At 38.3% G+C, this 25,642-nt stretch overlaps 1 protein-coding gene across 2 annotated transcripts in view; it reads right to left on the reverse strand.

Moving 5' to 3' along the window:
* STXBP5L (syntaxin binding protein 5L) overlaps positions 1–25,642 on the reverse strand; it is a 361,575-nt gene that overhangs the window by 93,002 nt on the left and 242,931 nt on the right. For both annotated transcript variants that reach the window (XM_075555662.1, XM_075555661.1), the window contains exon 17: positions 23,841–23,966. In XM_075555662.1, the coding sequence (XP_075411777.1) occupies positions 23,841–23,966 (126 nt within the window). The remainder of the gene's footprint in view (positions 1–23,840; positions 23,967–25,642) is intronic.

The following is a 25,642-nucleotide window of genomic DNA, read 5'->3' on the forward strand; positions in this document are numbered from 1 at the left end:
TGGGTAATATTTTAATAGTTTAAAATCTGATGATTTTCTTAGAAGCATTATACTTAGTGTCCTCTTGCTTTGTGTTTCATTTTAAATTAAGCATTAACGGAATGCAGTATATTAATTGTAACTTATCTAACCCTTATCTAGAAGCCTGTTAACCATTTTTGTTTCTTATGAATTTTTCTCCTCCCCAGGGGATTTTTTGTTTCTTTTTCTGATTGAGTCAGCATATTATATTCTTGCTTGTCAAAATACTCATGGCTTAGGGACTTTGAGTTGGTAAATATTCATGGTGTGGGGGAAAATGCATGAATCCATACTATGTGACCTCAACCACCTAAAATTGTATGCTCAGTCATTTATACACATGCATGCGGTATAGAAAGATGTCAAACTGTATGAAATCATCAAAATGATTCTGCATGCCTTTTGTGTTCTTTGCTTTTTGCTCCTTGATTTTCGGCTTGAAGTTTAAAAAAAGGTGATTTTAAAAACTTGCATGGAGTCCCCATTGCCTGTGAATAAAGTTAACTTGCTGACACCTTTAAATAAAAAAGTTGTCCTATGGTAAAGTGACACATTCCCTATGCAGCAGAAAATAAGCAACGTGTCTGAAAAGCGCCTTCCCAAGATTCAGATCTATATAACCCTGAGTTAACATCTGAGGTTCTCAGGAGCTGGGCTCTTGCTGTGTGGCAGGTGTTTTCTTTAATCATTTTATTGGGGGCTCTTACAGCTCTTGTAATATTCCATATAACAATTGCATCAAATGTATTTGTACATATATTTCCATCATCATTTCCAAAACATTTTCTACTTGAACCCTTGGTATAAGTTTCTCTTTTTCCTCCTACCTCAGACATCCTCCCACCCTTGTAAATTCTTGATCAATTATATATTGTTATTATTTCATATCTTACATTGTCCATTGTCTCCCTTCACCCTCTCCATGTTTTTTAAACCCTCTTCTAAGTGATATTCTCTGGTTGGCTATGTCCCCCTCACACAGAAAATAAACAGGAGGCTTAAAATAGCATATGCACAGAGATGCCCTTACAGATTGCTCCCTGCTACAAAAGGGAGTTCAAGAGATTATGCATCTTTCTCAAAAGTGAGCACAATAAAATTTAATTTAGTTTTTATTATTCCTGCTGAAACCAAGGTTATATTTAGAAAACATATTATATTAATATCTCCTCTCCCTATGTTTTCTCATTCCTATATAATATTTAGAGTATACCTTTCCTTTTTTAGGGGAGTGGGGTCACAGGGCTGGAGAAAGAAGTCCTGGTGGTATGTGAGGCTGTAAATCTTAAGGGAGCAGAAAGTCTCTTCTTTCTTCCATGGAATGACTGCTGGCTTTGTATTGCTGACTTTTTGATTAGCATCCCAATAAGTAATTTATTATACTACCCGGTCACCTTGAGTCAGCTCTGACCCATAGTGACCCTGTGCACAACAGAATGAAACACTGCATGGTCCTGTGTCGGCCTCACAATTGTTCCTATAGCTGAGCCTATTGATGCAGTTACTGTGTCAACACATCTTATTGAGGGCCTTCCTCTTTTTGCTGCCTTTCTACTTTACCAAACATGATGTCCTTCTCCAGGGATTAGTCTCTCCTGAAAACATGCCCAAAGTGTGTAAGATGAAGTCTTGTCAACCTTGCCGCTAAGGATCACTCTGGCCTGACTTTTTCCAATACACATCAGGTTTTCCTTTTAGCAGTTCATGGCATTTTCAATATTCTTTTCCAGCACCACAATCAAATCCATTGATTCTTCTATGGTCTTCCTTATTCAATGTCCAACTTTCATATGCATATGACACAATGGAGAAGGTATAGCATTCCTAAATTAATCTAATGATGGAGTTTTAAATTTTATGAAGGAAAAACCAATAGAACTGGAAATAGACCAATCCACAACGATATATTATTAACAATCTCCTTCAATAATTAATATGGTAATTGCACAAAAATTAATAAGGCTATAGATTGTAACAGCATTATTAACTTTCTTAGTTGAGATTTGCAGAATACTCTATCAAACGTTCTGAATAGTATCAGAATGGTGAAATGGTGATAAATTTAGCAAAATGTGGAATATTTATAAATCAAAAATTATAAAACACCAATGAAAGAAGTAAAAAACTTAAAAATCAAAATAAATGGAGAGAAACACCTTGTTAAGTGCTCAGATGACTCAGTATAGTACAGATAACCCATTTCCCCAAATTGATCTTTAAGTACAAAATAATTACAGCCAAAATCTCAGCTGATTTTTTATGGTTAAGAAATTGAGAGCATGATTCTAAGAATGTATGTAAATGCATAAGCTTTAGAATAGGCCAAATTATTTTGAAAGATATGAAGAAAATTTGAAACTTAACACTAAACAATTTCAAGATCTAACGTAACAGGAATCAAAACAGAGTAGTATTGGCAAAAAGTTAAACAAAGTATCAATGCAATAAAATAAAATGTCCAAAAACAAATCCACGTGTATAGTCAATTTATAGTTGACAAATTGCCATAGCAATTCAAGGAGGAAAAACAAATGATAGTGAAATAATTGAATATTTAGAGATAAAACAATTGAACTTTTTAACATGCTTAACATAAGAAATAATGAAAAATATAGGAGAACATTATAGTAATGTTGAATTAAGCATCAATTAGTTAAAAGTGACAAAAATTCCACAAAGGATAAAATAAAAAATCGATATGGTATATAAAATAAATACAAATAATTATTTTCTTAGAGAAGATACTGTTAATAAAAAGAAAAGACTAAATACAGACTGAGAAGTTATTTGCAAAATTATATAGCTTATATTCAGAATATAAGAACAACCAATTATAAAATAATATTTCTATCTTTAAATAACAAAAAATTTCAACAGACATTTCACCAAAGATAATGAACAAAGAAGTATCTAAAAGATGCTGAGTGTTAATCACTGTAAATATAAAATTAAAGCTATGATGAAATGTCAATATGCCCAACAGAATGACTAAAATTTTAAAAAGTGGCACTACTAAATGCTTCCAAGAATAAAGAGCAGTGGAAACACACAATGTTGATGAAAAGGCAAAATGATAGTCTTATTTTTTTCTTCTTTCATCAATTTTTTTACTTTTTATTGCGAATTGGGTGAAACTTTATAGAGCAGATCAGTTTTCTATTCAATAATACATATACTTTTCTTTCACATTATTGATTGCACTCCCCACATCACTTACCATGTTTCCTTCCTGTGTTTCTTTCTTTCCATTCTTCCTCCATTTCCAACTCTACTGAAATTTGGCCTTGGGTAAATGACAACCTTTTAATCTCAAATGATTGATTTTTGTAATGTCTCTGTTCTTCATGAGGGTTATTGTTTCCCTTATAGACATGTTTATTTTTTAGTTGAAAATTGAATATGGGTGTTTCTATCCAACCAGTAAGTCTAGGGTCTTTTCCCCCACTTAGTATCTTTTAAAAAATTTTATGTTGAGTGTTATTCTACTGTTTCTCTTATTCTATCCAGGACCTTCTATTAGGATTCCTTTTAGAGCAGTTGGTAGTGGTAGCCAGGCACCATATAATTTTTCTGGTATCAGGATCATGGAGACTGATATTCCTGTGGCTCACTGGACTAAATTTTTTTGGGGGGGTCTCCAATTTTTATCAATTTTCTTTACTCTAGACAGAGGGAGATCAATATTTGCACCTCAGAAGGTTGATCACAAACTTTTAAGATTCCAGTTGCCATTCACCAAATGGAATCTGGAACATTGTTTCTGTGCACTATGTTTTGTAAAATTTCCTTGGTATCCACCAAGAATATGGTCTTTATGTCTCAGATCCAGGAACCCATTCCTTCTAGTGTTTGCCTGTATTTAAGAAGTTTTCAGAACTTTTCACTCTGTATGCTTATTCCTGGCTATATCTGCAGCAAAAATGTACAAATCTCCTCAGTTGAACCTATATATACTCCTAATATCCCTCCCACACCTGTTTAGACTGTGGATCAGTTATTGTTGGATTTTGTATATAACAACATTTACTTCTGTTGCCTTTGTCTCTTAAGTCTCCTCCAGTGTCTTCCCCCTTCCTTCATGTTAACTTAGGTGAAACAGAAGTTAATATACAATAAGAGGAAGACTGGGTAAAAATACAATAAAACCTCTTTAGATAACAGTTTGTTTCTAACATAGAAAATTAAATATATGCTTACTATTTTATTGTTAGGTGTCACAAAGTCAAATTTAATTCATAGTGACCCTAGATGATAGAGTAGAATTTTTCTGTGAGGTTTTCTAGACTACAATCTGTATAGTAGTAGATTAGTTTGTTCTGTGGGGTCACTGGGTGGATTTACACTGCTATCTAGTGCTTAACCATTGCACCACCAAACTTATAAATAATTCCACTTTTTGGCATTTACTCAATATAGTACAAGTGTTTCATCAAGATTTGTACTTGGATGGTCATACCAGATATATTCATAATGACACAAACCTGGAAACATTCAAATTTCTATCAATTGATAAATGGGTAAATGCTCCTTTTTACATCCATAGAATGAAATGTTATTGCTAGGTGTCATAAAGCCATTTCCGACTTATAATCACCAGATGTACAACAGAATTAAACACGACAGGGTCCTGTGTCAACATTACAATTGTTCTTATGTTTGAGTTCAGTGTTGTAACCACTGTGTCAATCCATCTCATTGAGGGTCCTCTTCTTCACCAACCCTCTAATTTACCAAGTATGATGTCTTTCTTCAGGAACTGTTCTCTCTTGTGTTAATGTGCCCAAAATAGGAGACAAAGTCTTGCCATCCTTGCTCTTAAAGAATATTCTTGCTCTATTTCCTCCACGACAGATTTGCTTTTTCTTTTGACAGTTTGTGGTACTTTCACATTCTTCACCGCATTATAATTCAAATGCATCAATTGTTTTCTCATCTTTCTTACTCATTGTCCATACTAGGTGATTAAAAATGCCAGGGCGTGGGTCAGGCACTTAAGTTTTCAAAATTACATCTTTCTCTTTAACATATTACAGAGGTTGTTTTTTGTTTTTTGTTTTTTACAGATTTGCCTGATGCAATACATCATTTGATTTCTTGACTTCTGCTTCCATGAGCATTAATTATGAATCTGTGTAAAATCCAATCTATGACAACAAGAATTTTTTCTGTTTATCATGATGTTGTCTATTTGTCCTCTTGTTCTTTTCTTTATATGCCAACTGAAGACTAAAATCCTTGATATTCATCAGCAAATGACTAAGAACCTCCTTGCTTTTATCAAGGAAGGTTGTGTCATCACAATTTGCAGGTTATTCATAAGCCTTCATCTAATCCTGAAGCCATGTTCTTCTTCACAGAGCCCATCTTCTCAGATTATGCGATCAGCATACAGATTGAATACATATAGTGAAATACTACAACCCTGATGAACATTTTACCTTATTTTAAGTGTCCCATTGTGCTGTTTGAACAACTGCCTCTGGGCTATGTTCAGGTTCTAGATGAGTACAATGAAGTATTCTAGAATTCCTGTTCTTCCATCTTTTTTATGATCCACAGAGTTGAATGCTTTTGCATAATCCATAAAACACATTTTTTCTATTAGTCTCTTCTGTCAGCCAATATCCATCTAATGTCAATAATGATAACCCTCACTTCCCATTCTCTTTTGAATCCAGCTTGAATTTTGGGCTCCCTAAGTACTGCTGCAACCATTTTGAATAATCGCTAGCAAAGTTTTACTTGTATGTGTTATTTATGATTTTTTGATAATTCTTTAATTCTGTTGGGTCATTTTTTGTGTGAATGGGTACAAATGTGGATACCTTTCACTTGATTGGCCAAGTAGCTCTCTTCCAACTTTCTTGTCATACTAGTGAGTGGTTCTAGCATACATCAATTTTGTGAAACATTTCAATTGGTATTTTATCAATTCCTAGAGCCTTGTTTTTTGTTAATGCCTCCAGTGAATCTTCAACTTCTTAATTCAGTATCATCAGTTCGTGATCATAGCTACCCCCTGAAATTGAATATCTACCAATTCTTTTTGGTACAGTGACTCTATGTGTTCATTCCACCTTCTCTTGATGCTACCTGCATTTTCAATATTTGCCCATGTTGTTGTTGTTAGGTGCCAGTGAGTTAGTGCCAACTAACAATGACCCTATGTACAACAAAACACTTCAGTCTAGCGCATTCTTCACAATTGTTGTTATGTTTCAGCCCACTGTTGCAAGAGTCTACCCAGAATTCTAGTTGTATTTATTCCATCACAGGTCTGTTTGTTCTCCTGAAAGTTCATGATCAATATTCTTCACCAGTGCCATAATTTAAATGCATCAATTCTTCTTCAGTCTTCCTTGTTCATTGTCCAAGTTTCCCATGCACGTAAGGCAATTGAAAATACCATGGCTTGGATCAAACACACCTTAGTCTTCAAAGTGATATCCTTGCTCTTCAACACTTTAAAGAGGTCTTGTGTTGCTAATTTCCTGAAAGCAGTATGCTATTTGATCATTTTTATTTTTTTGCTGTTTTATTTTTTTTAGTGCTGCATCTGTTAGCATTGATTGTGGGTTCCAGCAAAATGAAATCCTTGACAACTTAAATCTTTTCTGCATTTATCACAACGTTGTCTATTGGTCCAGTTGTGAGGGTTTTTGTTTTCTTTACAATCCATACTGGAGGCTCTAGTTCATGATTTTCACCAGCAAGTGCTTCAAGTTTTTCTCGCTTTCAGAAAGCATGGTTCTGTCATCTGCATATTGAAGGTTGTCAATAAACCTTCGTCCAATCTTGATACTGCATTCTTCATTTGGTCCAACTTCTTGGATAATTTGATTAGCATATAGATTAAGTATGACCATAAAATCCTTCAATATTTCAAATTGAGGCTTGAATAGTTTCTTCATTTTTTTCAGCTTGAGAATTGTTGAACATGCTTTTTTACTTTCTTACTCCAGGTTTTTGCACATTTCAATGTTATATTTTGTCTTCTGAAGTTACTCTTTGAAAATTTCTCTTCAGCTCTCTTACTTCATCATTGCTTATGTTTGCTTTGGCTACTGTATATTCAAGAGTAAGTTTCAGAGTCTGATCTGACATCCACTTTTGTCTTTTTTTTTACTGACCTTTTGCCTTCTTCACACAACTCATCTGATCTTCAATCGGTAATTTTAAATGAGTCAAATCTGTTCTTAAGATTTTCTCTAGTTGGAAAGGGGGAACCGATTACAAGGATCTACATATGACCTCCTCCCTGGGGGACGGACAACAGAAAGGGGTGTGAAGGGAGACGCCGGATAGGGCAAGATATGACAAAATAATAATTTATAAATTATCAAGGGCTCATGAGGGAGGGGGGAGTGGGGAGGGAGGGGAAAAAAAGAGGACCTGATGCAAAGGGCTTAAGTGGAGAGCAAATGCTTCGAAAATGATGAGGGCAATGAATGTACGGATGTGCTTTACACAATTGATGTATGTATATGTATGGATTGTGATAAGAGTTGTATGAGCCCCTAATTAAAAAAAAAGAAAAGCAACAACAACAAAAACAATCAAACAACAACAAAAACAATATCTGTGCCATTTGAAGAAACAATTCAATAAAAAATAGGTTGACTGCATAAAAAAAAGGATTTTCTCTAAATTAAGATGTGATGCACTCAAGATCATATTTTGGCTTTCATAGACTTGTTTTAATTTTGCTCAGCCTCAATTTGAACTTGCATATGAGCAATTGATGTCAGCTCTACAGTTTGCCCCTTGTTTTGCTTTGATTCCATTTCTGTTATTAAAGTTGACTCTACTTTAGGAGGCAGCTCTTTCCCAGTCACATATTGAGTGCTTTCTCACCCGAGAGGCTTATCTTCCAACACTATATCAAATAATGTTCTCCTAGTATTAATAATGTTTAAATTGGTTATTCTCTTAAAATAGACCATCTTATTCCTTCTTCTTAATCTGTAAAGTCTGGAAATGCTACTGAAACCTATCCAGCATGGATGATCCTGTGGTATTTGAAATCATGGGACATAACTTCCAGCATCACAGCAAAACACAAGCCACACAGTATGACAAACTGATAAATGAGTAGTGGTAAAGTGGAATGGTAATCCAAATGAAGTGGAATTAAGCCTGTTAACAAGGCTGATTGTTCTATATATTTGTAAACAAATTTAATGTATAAGCACTTAAATAAATATAAAATAAATAAACTCAAATATTAAGCTATATTTCTACTTTTTATCTTGAAATATGTTGCAGCTTAAGAAATAACTTTCCTTGCCAAAATTGTAATTCAAAATAGATAAACAGGTTTAGATGTGAATTTGTAAATGGCTCTCTAATACTAGGTTATAAACCAAAGAGCAAAATTTTCTTGAAATACCTTAAAAATTTTTACTCATGGGTAGAAAAAAACAGTTAAATGTTCAACGTCTAGGAAGGTTTGGGGTGAACCCACCAGAAAAACCTTGGAAGATAGACCTAGTCACCTGCTTTCAAATTTTTCACCCTTGAAATCTGCAACATGTGGAGTCACGATATGTTGGATTCCACTCAATGGCAACTAACAACAAAGTATAATTGCATATATAAATGCTCACAGAACATTTGCATTCCAAATGCAGTTAAAAAATTCAGACCATTTTAGTAATTTTGGTTTTAAAATTGTTTTCTCCCTGATATTGTCACCATATAAAATGGCAGTACTCTCATATTTAAATTAAATAGAAGATTCTTTTTTAATTACCGTAGCTTCATTTTAAGGGCTATCTAGGTGCCATCTTGAACAGCATAGATTACAAATCATTTTCCATCATTGTAGAAAGTTATATTTGAAGTTCTGTTCTTGATTTTCTAGGTCATGGATTTATTTCCTCAAGAAAAACATGATTAATTTTAATTTCCTAAGTTTGTTTATCTATTTTACATTAGATAAACTAATATTATTTTAAGATTATAAATCTTATATTTAAGGCATTAAATTTTGATAATACCTTTATGAAAAGGGACTGGCTTTTATAATGATACACATAAAATGTCTTGATATACTGGTGTGGTTTTCCATTGTCTTTAGGTCTTTATTATAATGTTAGTAGTTTTTCTCCATAGAGGTCTTGAACATCTTTTGTTATATTTATTCCTTGAATGTTCATGTTTTCCCCCTAATCTATTTTAAATGGAATTTTTCTTTCTATATATTTTATTTTTGAATATATATGGAAACACATTTTAATTTATGTTGACCTGTAACCAGCAATCTCATTAAACTCTATTACTAGTTTTTATAGTAGACAGCTCATTCCGTAGATAGTGTTTGCATAACACTTGGTCATCAGAGGGCAAATCTAGTTTAATTCCCATTTCATGTTTCACACTTAAACAAATTCCCCATAGAACAAAGACTTAAACATGTAAAACATGTAAAAACAATATATTAAGAGAGGAAATACTTTTTATTACACTGGTATGAAGAACATCTAAGATGGACACAAATCCAGATTCACAAAAGGAGAGAATAAAAAAGAGACATATATAGTTTTAAAAGTTACTTATGGTAGAAACAAAAAAACCAAAAAACCTAATTAGAGTCATAAAGCAGGCAAAATAAAAAAATATGTATTTTCAAATTATATCAACGTGAAAATGTAACTTCTCTAATATGGATATACTGAGAGTTTTCAAAAACCTATAGCAGAATGACCAGCATTCAACAAAGAATAGAAACAGAAAGGTCAGAGTGAATTTAAAGACATTTGATTTCACTTAAGACAAGAGAAATACCCATTAGTGATGTATTATTTTTCATCTAACAAATTGATAGGGATAAAAAAATTGGTATGCATTATTGTTGTTACAAAGGTGATAAGGAATTGAGCATTCTCAAACATTGCTGATGGGAATAAATTTAGTACAACATCTACAGAAGGTTATGAGTCAGAAATAAGGAATAATTGGAATTAAATTAGCCTTTATAAGGATTTTAAAGCTTATCATTACACTGAAAGTATAAGAAACATAGAAAAAATGGTCTTTATCAAAATTAAATTTTTGTATATCAAAGGACAGTATCGAGAAAATGACAAGACAATTTACAAAACAGGGGGAAATATTTGGAGACCAAGTATTTATCTGATGAAGGAGGCTTGGCAGCTTAGTGGGTTGTGCACTGAGCTGCTAACCTAAGGGTCAGTGGTTTGAACTAACAGCCGCTCTGTGGGAGAAAGATGAGGCTTTTTACTCCTATAAGATTTACAGTCTCACTAACCTAAAGTGGCAATTTTGCTTTGTCCTACAGGGACAGAATCAGAATCAACTTGAAGTTAGTGGGTTGGGCATATATATAATATGGCTTTAATATCCATAATATATAATGAACTCCTATAACTCAACAGCAACAAAACTAAATTATCCAATTTTGAAAAATGGGACAAAAATAAGAATTTTTCCAAAGATGATACACAAATGTCCAATAATCACATGAAAAGATGCCCTAAGTTATTAATCATTAAGAACATGAAAATCAAAACCCAAATAGATACCATTTCATAATTATCAAGATAACTATTATCAGAAAATGGAAAAATAAAAGTATTAGAAAAGATGTGGAAAAATTAGAACTCATATGCTTTTTTTAGTGGAAATGTAAAATGGTGTAATCACCATGGAAGTCAGTTTGGCAGTTTCTCCAAAAGTGGAACATAGAATTAGCATGTGACCAAGTGAGGGTTGTTCTCCTTGTGGTGGTTGTGTATCTTTTTTTATTGTTCTCATTTAATTATTAACTGTACGACAGAGCAAACTACTTCTCAGTGTATCTTTTTTTATACTTAAAATGGTCTTTAGGGCAGTGAACCAGTTGTTCAATTACTGGAACCTCTGTCCGGAGCCATGAGGCCCAGCCATTGCTTGGAATTTATTAGGACCTACTTGGAGCCGTGAGGCCCGGCCATTACTTGGAATTTATTAGCCTGAGCTCTGGACATTCTTCTACCCCAGCCTACGTGACAGAGCACTGCAGCTGTAAAGCTTGAGCAAACAAGGGGTGATGCTCTTTAGATAAGCACCCGTGCCCTGCATCCCCTTGATTGGGCAAAAGATCGTCTTCCCCTATGCTTGATTTGCGTGTACATGCCACTCCTCTGCATACCTAATTGAAGACTGTAAGCCCTTACTGACTCACGGGCAGGGCGCACTCCCCTGAACTCCCTGATTGGCCTGTTGCCAAGGTAGCCTAATTTGCATGTGCGGCTGAGACTTCCCCCCTTTGCTGGCCGTTATAAGCTGTGACTCTTTGTTCATTAAAACAGGACTTGATCAGGATTTTGTCTTGTCCTCATTCTCCGTGCCTCTTGTACCCCCCCCAATTCCCACTCTCTCCTACAGGATCCATGTTGAATGTCCCACGGGACGGGACAAACTTCGCCACTGGATGGACCTTGAAAACATGCTCAGTGAAATAAGCCAAACAAAAGATAATGATCTATTATCTTACTGATCTGAGCTATCTAGACTAGGCAAATGGATGGAGACATGACAGGGTTTGGAGGTAGGAAAGCATGGGCATAATGGGCAATAGATTAATATTATGAATTGTATATTTAAAATGGTAGAATTGCATTATTTTGACTCAATAAAAACACCACGTCTTGACACACAATTAGATTATGTTGATTTGGGCTGTCTCTTGCTTTTTAGCATACCTTGGTAAAAGAAATATAAATAAATACTTTCTGCACAAAGACAACATCACCCATAGTTTAGATTACCGCTAAGCTATTTACATAGGGCATTTATAGAGGTCTAAATACAGGCATATATGTAAATATATTTATATTCCAATAGGAAAATTGATCTATGTAATATATTTATGTTAAGTATTAAGGTAGTAGATGGACATTGGGCCTGTACGCAAGTGCTCCCCAATGCAAGAATAATTTTTCTAATAACCCAGCACTCTGTGATGCTCATCTTCCTCACACAATCACTAAAGACAAAATGGGTGCATAAGCAATGTAGTGAAAAACCTGATGGTGCTTGGCTATCAAAAGATATAGTGTCTGGGGTCTTAAAGGCTTGAAGATAAACAGGCACCAATCTTGCTGAGAAACAACAAAGCCCGCATGGAAGAAGCACTCCAGCCTGTGTGATCATGAGGTGTTGATGGGATTAAGTATTAGGCATTTAATACCCAGAACAAAAAAATCATATAGATGTTAATGAGGAGAAGTGTAGAGCGGAGACCCAAAGTCCATTTGTAGAAAATTGGATATCCCCTTATAGAAGGGTCACAAGGAAATGACAAGCCAGTCAGGGTGCAACATAGTAGAACTGATGAAACATACAACTGTTCTAGTTCTTTAATGCTCCCCTCCAGCCACCCCACCCCTCACTATCATGACCTCAATTCTACCTAAGAAATCTGACTAGGCCAGAGCATGTATATCGGTAGAGAAGAGCTGGAAACACAGGGAATTCAGAACAGATAACACCCTCAGGACCAATAGTGATGGTAGCAGTACCAGGAGAGGAAGGGGAACATGTGGGGTAAAGGGGGAACCAATCATAATTATCTACATATGACACCTTCTCAGGGGACTGTTCCCCTGGGTGAAGAAAAGTGGGTGAAGAGAGACACTGATCACAGTGTAAGACATGAAAAAAAATTTAAATAAATTATCAACAGTTCATGAGGGAGGGAGGGTGGGGCTTGGGGAAAAATGAGGAGCTGATATCAAGGGCTCAAGTAGAAAGTAAATGTTTTGAAAATGATAATGGCGACATATGTACAAATGTGCTTTAAATAATGGATGGATGTATTGATTGTGATAAGAGCTGTAAGAGCTCCAAATAAGTAATTTAAAAACAAAACAAAAACAAAGTTATTCATATCGTTCATATCGCAATAATAAATGAGGTAGACATACATTAAAAATATGACCAAACACTAAGAGATTTGAACAGACAATACAAATCAGATTATAGAAAACACATTTAGGTAGGATTCTGGGAAGATGGCGGACCAGGGAACCCGCATACTCTGAGAGCTCTTTCAAACAAAGCAGCTTTGGTGTCCAGGTAGCTGAGTGGTAGGAGTCTGATGAGTGAAATATCCCCCTGGGACAGCACCCTACCCTCACCCCCAAGCATTTGTCCTGAGCAGGGGCCTGGGCGATACAGGATCCGATTCATGGGACATCTCCGGTCACTAGGCTACTGCCATCGCAGCTGCAACTAGCTATAGCTCCACTTCATTCCCAGACCGGGAACCCGAGCCCAGAGTCACTTGCCTGCTCTTCCGAGACACTCACAGGGGCCACGGTACCCCCTACAGCAGCTTCCCACTCGCATGACCCCACTAGGAGAGAAGCTTCCCTTTCCCATGGTTCCTCTTTCCCCATGTGGCAGCCATCTGCCCTTGAGCCCCCGTCTCTCCCTCCATTCATCCAAGGCCCGGGTAACTGACCTGGAAGTCACCGGGGGCTGCCTGTCGACCCCCATGGGAGACCATCCACCCCCACCACTGCCTGGGACCTCTTCACCCGCACTCCGTTTGCCTGGCTGCCCACCCCTGTCAGCTTAGCGCCTGCTCCACTCCCAGCCCAGGGAACCTGCACTGAGCACTTCCCGCCTAGGCGAGCCGCACCATAGCCCATCCCGCTTCTACCCTGGGTACTGCTTTTCCACCAGAGTCACTTCAGCCTGGACTGTGGAGATCTGTAGCCGCAGCCTAGGGCGCTAAGTCTGCCTGCTGAGGGCACCCCTTCCAGTGTCGAAAACGCCAGGCACAACAGTGGGTGTCCCTGCCTACTGGGAGCACAAGCGACAGGGTTCTGCACTCCTGCGGGAGTGGCATTGCCCTCTCCGGTTCACTACGGGGATTCCAACGGCCAGCATCTCTGAGCTCTGAGCTCATTGCCCGCAGTTTCCCACAAGAGCCGCTGCTGACCAATTCAGCACGGACCAAGTCGCTGCAGAGCCTGTGCTGCTCACAGGGCTGATGGATTAAGCAATAAATGACCCTGCCTGCTAGGGAGCTTAGGACACGGCTTTGTGGTCCCCGCCAGCGCCGTCTGTGTGCTCCAGCCAGCTCTCACAACCGAGGGGCCTTGTAGGGCCCCCAGAGCCAGGTCTTAAGCCTGCTCCAGCCCTTCCCAGCCAGCATAGGAGGCGGGTGCTATGGCCTGTGCCACTCTTAAGCACCCACCCACAACCGGCCCAGCATTTTCGAGCCAGTGCCAGAGGCCTACCCTTGGGGGGCTGCTCCTGCCTGTGTAGCCTCTGCCCACAGGCTCAACTCTACAGGCCTGCAGGGCTTGCTGATCTGAAGAGCATCCCCCACCCCCACCCCACCCCACAGCCCTGCACGGGAGCCCAGATCAGCACCACATCCTGTGACAGCAAGGCCTCCCCCACCTCCACTTTCTATTAGGCATCACTAGATCTTAGAAGGAAAAGAAAGGGGAAAATTGTATATATATACATCTTTTATCTTGCGCTGATTTTTCTCTTTTCTTTCATTTACTTTCTGCAATGTCTTTTCTCTCTTCTTTCTTGCTCCATTTTCATTATTGCTAGTACTTCTCTTCTGCCCCCCCTTTTCTATAGTTTTCCATCTATCTCTTTTTTCTTCTCCTTCCACTTCTACTATTATCACTTCTTTTCTCTACTCTTTTATAGCTTCTCTTTCTTCCTCTCTCTCTCCATTTTTTCTTTTTCTGTCCAAAATTTTGTTTAAAATTATTTTTAAAATTTTTAACCTTTCAAATTCTTTTTTATTACTAAACAAAATAGAGGGCACCTAAGGGTACCCTGAAAAACCAGGTGAAAGAAGCCTGAGGGCACTCACTGAGTCTCCAGCCCCCACTCCAGTTGCTGAAACATCTCACCACTGTGGGTCACTAAGCCATCGGGGAACTATGCCTACACAGAAGTCTGACCCATCCTTATAGTACGTCATAGGCAGTCACCAGAAAGAATCCTTCACAGTAATACAGATAAGGTTATAAGGTTACACTGGCCTCCCAGAAGCATGGGGCATATGAAAGGATCAAGGAAAAATCAACAGACCACATCACTTGCAACAAAAAAAATCAAGAGAGACAAAACATAGTAGCAGAGATAACGTCTCTCATAGAAGAATCAGATACAAATCTGTCACAGAAGGAAATCTTCAGAAGACTGCTTGCAGTAATACAGGAGCCGAGGGAAGCAACTCAGAATAAGGATGCAATGTTAGAGGAGATGAAGTCCACAATAGAGGAGATGAAGTCCACAATAGAGGGGATGAAATCCACCCATCAAAGGCAACTGCAGGAGCTAACAGAGGATACAGCAGAAGCCACACACAAGGTCATAGAATTTACAATTAGGCTTGAGGAGGCAGAGAACCGTACCAGTGACCTCAAGGACACTCAAACAGACCTAAGCAAGCGAGAAAGACAGTAAGATAGGAAAATTAAAGAAACTGAAGACAGCCTGAAATCACTGACAGCTGCTATTAAGAGGAATAATATTCAAATAATCGGTCTACCAGAGCACAGCACAACATACAAGTTGACAGCCCAGATAGCAAAGGAATTTCAGGAAGGCAACGCAGAAAGTAAATGAAAGAAAAGAGGAAAACCAGCGCAAGATAAAAGATTTTCCCATTCTAACTAGGGAGAACCAGACACTCCTACAGGATGCAGAAAGGACGCCAGCTAGACTAAATCTCAAGAAGAACACGCCAAGATATATAATAGTAAAAATATCCAACTTAGAGGAAAAAGAGAAAATTTTATGAGCAGCAAGAGAAAGGAAGACAGTCACATACAAAGGAGGGCAGGTAAGAATATTCTGACACCTATCAGCAGATACCATGAAGAGGAAAGAATAGAGAAACATCTTCCAAAAGTCTGTACCCTGCCAGTTATCCATTGAGATAGATGGTGAGATAAGGGTCTTCCAGGACAAGGAAAGACTCACAGAATATGCTGCAAGTCACCCGACCCTGCAGAAGATACTGGCTGACTTGCTATGGCCAGAGAATCAACCTCCACCAAGAACAAACAGGAGACCACCATATAGTCAATCTCCATCTAGAAGCCAACATGCCAGCAACAATTACCAGGACAACAGGGTCTCAGATGGAAAAGAGGACAAGATAGAACATGGTACACTGATATGAAGTGAGATAGGTAAAGACCCAAAACACAAAACAGGGTATGGCAACTATGAATCCACAGATAGTCATAATAACTCTGAAATACCATGGATTCAATTCGCACATTAAAAGAAAAGGCTTGAGGACTGGCTCAGAAAACCTAATCCATCAATCTGTTGCCTGCAAGAGACACATCTTAAGCGCACAGACAAGAATATGCTAAGAATAAAGGGTTGGCAAAAAGTTTACCAATCGAATAGTAACTCCAAAAAAGGCAAGGGTGGCTATCTTAATCTCCGACAAAATGGACCTCAAGATCTAAACCATAAAAAGAGACAAAGATGGACACTACGTAATGCTCATAGTTTCATTAACCAGGAAGCACTTAGCATATTGAATATTTACGCTCCTAAGAATGCTGTGGCGAATTTCATCAAACTATTAAAAAGATGAAAAAGGAAATCACGAATCCATAATCATAGTAGGTGACTTTAACACTCCACTACCAGATAAAGACAGATCACTGGGAAAGAAGATCAACAAACAGGTCATAGAGATAACAATGTAATTAGGCAACATGGCCTGATAGACATCTATAGAGCTTTCCATCCAAAAGCAAAGTGTTTCACATTCTTTTCAAATCCACGTGGATCTTTTTCAAGAATAGACCACATGCTGGGTCACAAGTCCAGCCTGAGTAAATTTAAACACATAGATATAATCCAGACATCTTTCTAATATCACCATGCCATAAAGCTGGAGATTAATAAGACGATGTCCAGAAAAGCAAGGGCAACCAATTGGAAAATGAACAATGATCTCCTGTGACATGAATGGGTACAGGCCCAGATCAGAGAAGTATTAGGAAATTTCTAGAAACTAACAAGAACGAGATTACAATGTATCAAAACTTATGGGACATTGCAAAGGCAGTGATCAGAGGTAGTTTGATATCATTAAATACATATATGAAAAAAGAAGAAAGGCGTATGACACATATTTTAACACAAAACCTCCAACAACTAGAACAGAGTCAGCAGAACAACCCCTCCAATAGCAAGAGAAAAGAAATAATAAAAATCAGGGCGGAGTTAAACCAGCGGGAAGACACGAGAACAATTCAAATGATAAATGCAGCTCAAAGCTGGGTCTACGAAAGAAATACAAAATTGACAGTCCTCTGGCAAAGCTTACCAAAGATAGAAAGGAGCAAACATCAATAGCTAGGATGAGGGATGAATCAGGGGCAATAACAACAGACCCCAATGAGATTAAAAGGATAATCATAAAGGTCTGTATGCTAATGAATTCAGAAACCTAGAAGACATGGATCAATATTTGGAAAAACAGTCTCTCCCTAGATTATCTCAGACAGAGATCAAGAAACTCAACAAATCCATAGTGAAAGAAGAAATAGAGAGGGTCATAAAAAACCAACCAACAAAAGGCTCCAGGGCCAAATGGTTTCATAGCAGAATTCTACCAAGCATTCAGGGAAGAGTTGACACCAACCCTCCACCACAAAGTATTCCATAACATAGAAGAGGATGGCAAACTCCAAAACTCATTTTACAAAGCCAGCATTACTTTGATATCCAAAAAGGGCAAAGACCCTACAGGTATAGAGAATTACAGACCAATATCTTGAATGAACATAGATACAAAAATCCTTAACAAAATATTGGCCAATAGAATACAAAAGTATATAAAACATATTATCCACCACGCTCAGGTAGGATTCATCCCAGGGAATCAGGGATGGTTTAACATCTGAAAATCCATCAATATTATACATCACATCGAGAAGAAAAAGGATAAAAACCATATGATAATATCCATAGATGCAGAAAAATCATTTGACAGCATCCAACACCCTTTCCTAATCAAGACACTCATGAAGATAGGATTGGAAGGTAAGTTCCTCAAGGTTATACAAGCTTATCTATGAAAGACCAACGGCCAACATTATAGTAACGGAGAAAAGACAAAAGCAATCCCACTAAAAAAGGGTACAAGACAAGGATGTCCCCTGTCCCCACTTCTATTCAATATCGTTTTGGAGGTTCTGGCTAACAACATAAGACAGCGGAAGGACATCAAAGGGATCCAAATGGGAGAGGAGGAAGTGAAACTATCGCTATTTGCAGATGACAAGATCCTGTACATTGAAAACCCCAAAAGGTACACAGCTGGAGTACTTACAGCGATAGAGGAATATGGAAGAGTAGCGGGATACAAGATCAATAAACAGAAGTCGGTAGGTTTTCTATACACATCGGACAGGGCCATGAAGAGGGGATTAAGAAGGAAGTACCCTTCACAGTAGCTAAGAACGAAATGAAATACCTGGGAATATATTTAACAAAAAAATACTAAAGACCTATGTAAGTAAAACTATAAACCCTACTACAGGAAACCAAAAGCGACCTCTCCAAATGGAAGAACATCCTGTGCTCCTGGATTGGAAGGCTCAATATAGTAAAGATGACAGTCCTACCTAAAGCACTTCACAAGTTCAATGCTATACCAATTCAAATACCATCAACCTTCTTCAAAGAATTGGAAAAACTGACCACCAATTTCATATGGAGAGGAAAGAAACCCAGAATTAGCAGAGAACTCCTCAAGAAGAAGGACACAGTTGGAGGACTCGCCCTACCCGATTTTAATGCCTATTACACAGCTACAGTGATCAAAACAGCATGGTACTGGCACAACAACCGACACTCAGACCAGTGGGAAAGAATAGAAAGTCCAAGAGTAAAATCACCAGAATATAGACAACTGATCTTCAACAAGGGTCCCCAAACCATCAAGTGGGACGTGGATGCCCTTTTTAACTAGTGGTGCTGGAAACAATGGGTATCCACATGTAGAAAGATGAAACAAGACGTTTACCTCACCCCATGCACAAGACTAAATTCAAGGTGGATCACAGACTTAGAAGTTAAACCCCAAACCATCAGGACCATCAAGGAGGGAATTGGGACTAACCTCAGAGCACTGGCTCAGGGAACTCATAGAGTCACTGCAATTGGGAAGGGTACACACACAGGTGAACTGGAAATCAACAAATGGGATTTAATAAGAATAAAGCACCTGTGCACCTTGAAAGACTTCACCAAGAGGGTGACAAGATTACCCACAGACTGGGAGAGGGATTTTAGTAATGACACATCGGACAAAGTGCTCATTACTAAAATCTACAACACCATCATGACCTACAAAAAGAGGAAAACAGTTAACCCCCAAAGGAAGTGGGCAAAAGAACTGAAAAGAACTTTCACTAGGGAGGAGACCCATATGGACAATAAGCATATGAGAAAGTGTTCCAGGACATTAGCCATGAGAGAAATGCAAATAAAAACAACCGTGAGATACCACCTAACACCCCTGGGGCTAGCCCAAATCAGCAAGTCAGAGAGCAAGTGTTGGAGGGGCTGTGGTACAGTAGGAACCCTCCTCCACTGCTGGTGGTCATGTAGATTTGTACAGCCACTGTGGAAAACAATCTGGAGATACTTAAAGAAAATGGAAATTGAGCTACCATATGACCCAGCCATCCCTCTACTGGGCATATACCCGGTGGAAGCAGCAAATAAAACACGACCAGTCATATTCGCTCCAATGTGTATTGCGACACAAGTCACAATCGCAAAGACTTGGAAACAGCCTAAGTTTCCATCGATGGATGAGTGGATTAGTAAACTCTGGCACATATACACAATGGAGTACTATGGAGCACTGAAAAGCATGGATGATCACATGAAACATGTTGTTTCATGGGAAGAGCTGTAAGGAATTATGTTAAGTGTTGTAAGCCAAACTCAAAAGGACAGGCACAACATGAGTCCTCTGAGGTAAATACAATCAGCATGCCAAGAATAGAAGAATAAACACCTATCTTGCAATCAACGGGTGGAAGCATGGATAGTTGGAGGGAGGGCAGGCCACATCTAGGGAGGTACATGAGAGCCCAACATAAAGAAGGGGAAGTGGTGCAGGGGGAGGGAGAAGCGGGGTGGGGAGAAACAGAGTGTATGGCATGGGGGGAACAGGGCACTAACCCACCCATGGGGAGAGTATTGGCTGTGTCCCCACAGAACTGGAATATGCATATGGACCCCACCATGACACGCCAAACCAGGAGGGCAACGTAAAGCGTGGAGGAATACACAAAGAGACTGGACCATATGCTGGCCCTAACCAGAATTAGCCCGACCCCCACCATCAAAGGGAGTACCACAGAAAATGAAAATAGATCGTCTGGTGTGGGAAAGGAACTGACCTACCACACCACACCCAGAAGGAAGCTGAAGCAAAGGAAGGAGGAAGAACGGAGTGGAGCACACCTGGGCCCACCAAGCTCAGAGGACAATAGCCCGGCTCAAAGGGTCCAATGTACAGAGAGGACCATATAGCCGGTCCCACAGTGAGATGCGACATCCTGCACTGACCCTTGGCCCTACACGGGACAGCACCTGAGACACAGTGGGAGATGTGTGACTGAGCTGACCCCACCACCACACTGTGGCAAAACACTGGGTGCGTGCAATGGAGCAGTGGGGGAAGCAGAGCAAGGAGATCCCGAGGGAGTATAAAGGAACGACTTTGGAGTCAGGACGTGGCACCCCATCACACTCATCTGGAAAACACTCCTAAAGGTCAACAAACAGACCTCAAACTATTAACAGGTATTTTTTTTGCTGTCGTTTTGTTGTTTTTTTTTTCTCTTCTTTAAAATTTTGTATGTCAGTGGCTTTTTTGTTTGTTAGCATGTCGGTGTTGCTGCTGTCGACGCCATGTTCTTATGTGCCACTTTGGTTCTGTCAAAGCCATTCACATTTTAATGCACACATTACTATATTTGCAGGTCCACCTAGATAAGATAGGCTGGACAAACAATGTGAGAAGAAAATAACGGGACCAATGGTCCCGGAGGGACATGAGAGTGTGGAAGGTAAGGGAAAGGAGGAGGTGTTGGCTAACCCAGAGACAAGGGAACAACGAGTGGTTCAAAACCAGTGAAGGTAGGGGATGGAAGGGCTGGTATGGAGTGACCAAGGGCAAGGTAACTGAGAAGAACTACTGAAACCAGAATGAAGGCTGAACATGGTAGTGGGACAGAAGGAAAGCATTAGGAAATAGAGGAAAGGAGTAGGAGGCAAAGGGCATACATAGAACCCTAAATACAGACATGTACATATGTAAATATATTTATGATTATGGGGAAAATAGACCTATGTGCATATATTTATAGCTGAAGACAGACGTGTGCATAAGCAAACGTGGTTAAGAAAGCTGATGGTGCCCGGCTATCAAAAAGATATAGCGTCTGGGGTCTTAAAAGCTTGAAGGCAAATAAGCGGCCAACTAGCTCGGAAGCAACAAAGCCCACAGAGAAGAAGCACACAAGCCTAAGTGAACACAAGGTGTTGAAGGGATAAGGTAGCAGACACCAAAGAACAAAAGCCATCATTGTGTGTTCACCTTCCCCATATAAACGCTGAAGACAAATGTGTGCACAAGTAAGTGTGTTGAAGAAGGCTGATGGTGTCCGACTATAGAGAGATATAGCATCTGGGGACTTAAAGGCTTGAAAGTAAACCAGCAGCCATCTAGCCCAGAAGCAACAAAACCCACATGGAAGCAGCACACCAACATGTGTGATCATAAAGGGCTGAGGGGACCAGGTTGCAAGCAACAAAGGCGGGGGGTGGGAATCATGTTATTGTGAATGAGGGGAGTGCATGATAGGGACCCAATGCTCATCTGTAGACAACTGAACATCTCTTGCAGAGGAGTAGTGAGGAGGAGATGAGTCACTCAGGGTTCAGTGTAGCAATAATGAAACTCACAACCTTCCTCTAGTTCTTAAATGCTTCCCCAGCCCCCCCAGTTATCTTGATCCTAATTCTACCTTGCAAACCTAGTTAGACCAGAGGATGCACAGCAGTTCAATTGGGATCTGGAAACATAGGGAATCTAGGACAGATTAACCCCTCAGGACCAACAGTGAGAGTGGTGATACTGGGAGGAAAGTGCAGGTAGAAAGGGGAAACTGATCTTGGGGATCTACATATAAGCTCTCTGGGGGATGGGCAACAAGAAAGTGGGTGAAGGGAAATGCCAGGCAGTGTAAGATAAGATAAAATAATAATTTATAAATTATTAAGGGTTCATGAGGGAGGGGCGACCGGGGAGGGAGGAGGAAGGAAAACAGGAAAATAATCTGATTCCAGGAACCCAAGCGGAAGGCGAATTTTGAGAATAATGAGGGCAACTAATGTATAAGGGTGCTTTACTCAATTGATATTTGTATGGATTGTGATAAGAGTTGTAAGAGCCCCAATAAAATGATTTTTTTAAAAGAAGAAAAAAAAGAAAATACGTTTAAAATTATTATATTCAGCATGCTTAAGGAAATAAAATACAAGACTCAAAATCAAGAAGAGAGGAAGAATCTACAAAAAAAGAACCAAACAAAAAGTCTAGACTTAAAATGTAAATGATTGAAACTTACTTCCAATAGATTAGATACAATTGGAAAGGGATGTATGAATGCTGGAAAGGGATGTGTCAAAGTCAGAAGAAATTCTCCAAAATGAGATACAAGGAAACAAGTAGAAAATATGAACAACAACAAAAAGAAACATAGGATAAAATGAAAAAAATGTAGCATAATGTAAGCATCATTATATTTTATTACATCTGAACAACTTTCTAGTAACATCGGAAGCAGGAACACTATCACAAGCTTGACATCAAGAAAGGACAGATACAATTTAATTTTAAATCATTACTTTCTTTTCTTTTTAAATCATTTTATTAGGAACTCTTACAGATAGTATAACAATGCATAATTCAATTAGATCAAGCATTATTGTACAATTGCTGCCACCATAATTTTCAAAACATTTTCTTTCAATGAACTCATTGATATCACCCAGTAACTCTTATTATTATATTATATTACATTATATTATATATTATTATTATTTTGCCGTATCTTACATAGCCATTCAATGCATCCATGCACCTACAATTCTGTTGTTTCCCCTCCAGTGGGGTTATACAGTCATTATTGGTATTGGTTCTCCCATCTTTCCCCCACCTCTCTTCCTTACCCTCATGGAATCATAACTCCCATTTCTATTTCTTAAGGGTTTATCTATCTTTGATTTCATGCATTGAATGACCTTAAATATGCAAATCAGCACGCAGGTCTCACAAGATTAAGAATGCAAAACTAAGACTATAATAGTAAGGGGAGAAAATATTAAAAAACCAGAGGATAGTTATGTGTTTCATCAGTATTATACTGCACCCTGGATATATCATCCCTTTTATGTGCCTCTTCTGTGAGGGACTGTCCAATTATCTTATAGGTGGGTTTTGGGTCTCAACTTTGCCTACACTCCTTCACGTCTATTTGGTTACTTAGTTTTGAATTTCTGATACCTATTTTCATTGACACATCATTATTTTCTTATACCAAGACTAAGCTAGTAAAAATACTTGTAAGAAATTCTTTCCATTTTTAAGACTGCGATAAAATATTTTAAAAGAAACATCTAAATATATCAGACAGAGTGACTAAAATATATATTAGCTTGACTAAAATAATATACTCTATATAAAATAGAAATAATAGTAATGTTTAGGTACTTACATTCCATAGGCTGAGCTTACAGAAAGACTAGTAATCTGTTGGGGAGGTTCACCATCCACCCAAACCAACTGAATAACAAGCTCGGCTTGATACCCTGGGGGCATCCGAACTGGGCGTGTCTTAACACTAGAAGAAAGATGAAGAAATAACTGCTTCTCTGCTTCAAGAGTATATTGTTTACATAAGCATGTTTATATTTAACTTGAGGATGTATATGGACTCTTCTTATTTAAACATACAACACTAAACACCAGAGACAGGATATAGGTGGACAATGACTTCTAGCTTTCTTACAATAGAGTGAATCACTTGTGATAACTTATTTATTTTTCCCTTGAATAGTTTTATTGGCATATAGTTCAAAATCATCACCACATCAATTTTAGAACATTTTCTTCTGATATTCATTGTTAGTAGCTCCTTATTCCCCCATTCTTCCCTGTCATGTCCCTATCCAGTTTCTGTCTATATAGATCTCCCTATCCTTGATTTTATATAAAGGAAATCATACAAAGCACAAAGAGGAAACAAGCAAACAAACAAATGAAAAGCCAACAACGATGGCTAGACAAAACATAGAAAAACCTCAAATAGAAAACAGAAAATATTAAAAACTGTAACAACTTTAAAAAGTCATCCAAAAGGAGAACAATGATAAAGGATTACATTTTAACCTAACTGCATTTGCCATAATCAGCTTCACACAGCCCTTTGCATAGCAAGGCTATTCACTTCGTCAATTGTGGTCTGAAGGGATTCACAGGAGAGCTAATGTAGGGGGACCCTGCAACTAGAACTTGGGCTTCCATTGCCATCCAGGCACATGTAAGCACTGATAGCATTCCCAGATTGTGGATTTATTATTTACAGTCCTTGGTCACACAGGCATGGTTTGCTTTTGTGAATGCATGTTACTGGAAGTTTTACCTTATCACCAACTCCCAAGATTTGTGTAAATAATGTCCAGTCCCATAAAAGTTAAATAGTCTGTATAAGTCAACAAGTCATGTGTTACAGCCTGAAGCTGGCCTATACTTGTATAATTTGCTTCTCTCAATAGTGTTTTAAACTCTATACTGCTGGCTAAATTAATGATTATCGGCAGAATTACCTTATGCCCCAATTACCTAATGTCTTAGTTTCATTACGGTGCTTAAAAAAAAAGGTCCAATCAAAACAGTGGCTTCCGAAGGGCTCTGCTCGGACAGTTAAGTTCAAGTCAGAGAAGTCAGCTCATGTTTCTTTGACTTACAAAAAATATTCCAAAGGAGTAATGATGATAGATTTTCTCAGAAAATATAGGACATTTACAGATGCTAATTAGGAAGAAGTTTTAGGAAAATTTAAACCTGCATTGGTGATTGTTTTAAAAAGTCCAGTCAAGTTGCCTCTTGCAAGAATGCAACTTCTCATTCTTCCAAGGCAGCCTGGACTTTCCTGGGGAATTTTATTGGGAAGCATTACTCACTCACCCTATAGTCCTGATCTTATCCTTTCAGACTTCTTTTGTTACACAAACTCAGAGAAAAAAATGGTTTGAATTCCTTGAGGATGTCAAAACTGTTTTTATATGGTACAAATTAAAGAGTGCAGAATTCTTCGAGGATTAGAGAGATGAAAACAGTGCCTTCAGAAGTGTAAGGAATTTATGCCCAGAAACAATCCCTTCACATTTTGATGTTTGTTGTTTCATAAAGGTTTCTATTATTTTATAGCAATTTTTAACTTATCTTTGTACTTTGGCAGCTGGTAAAAATCAAACAAGTGATATAGTTGCTCTCCTGTCAAAATTTCACCAATCT

The sequence above is a fragment of the Tenrec ecaudatus genome, chromosome 8 (assembly GCF_050624435.1).
Source record: "Tenrec ecaudatus isolate mTenEca1 chromosome 8, mTenEca1.hap1, whole genome shotgun sequence".
NCBI lineage: Eukaryota > Metazoa > Chordata > Mammalia > Afrosoricida > Tenrecidae > Tenrec > Tenrec ecaudatus.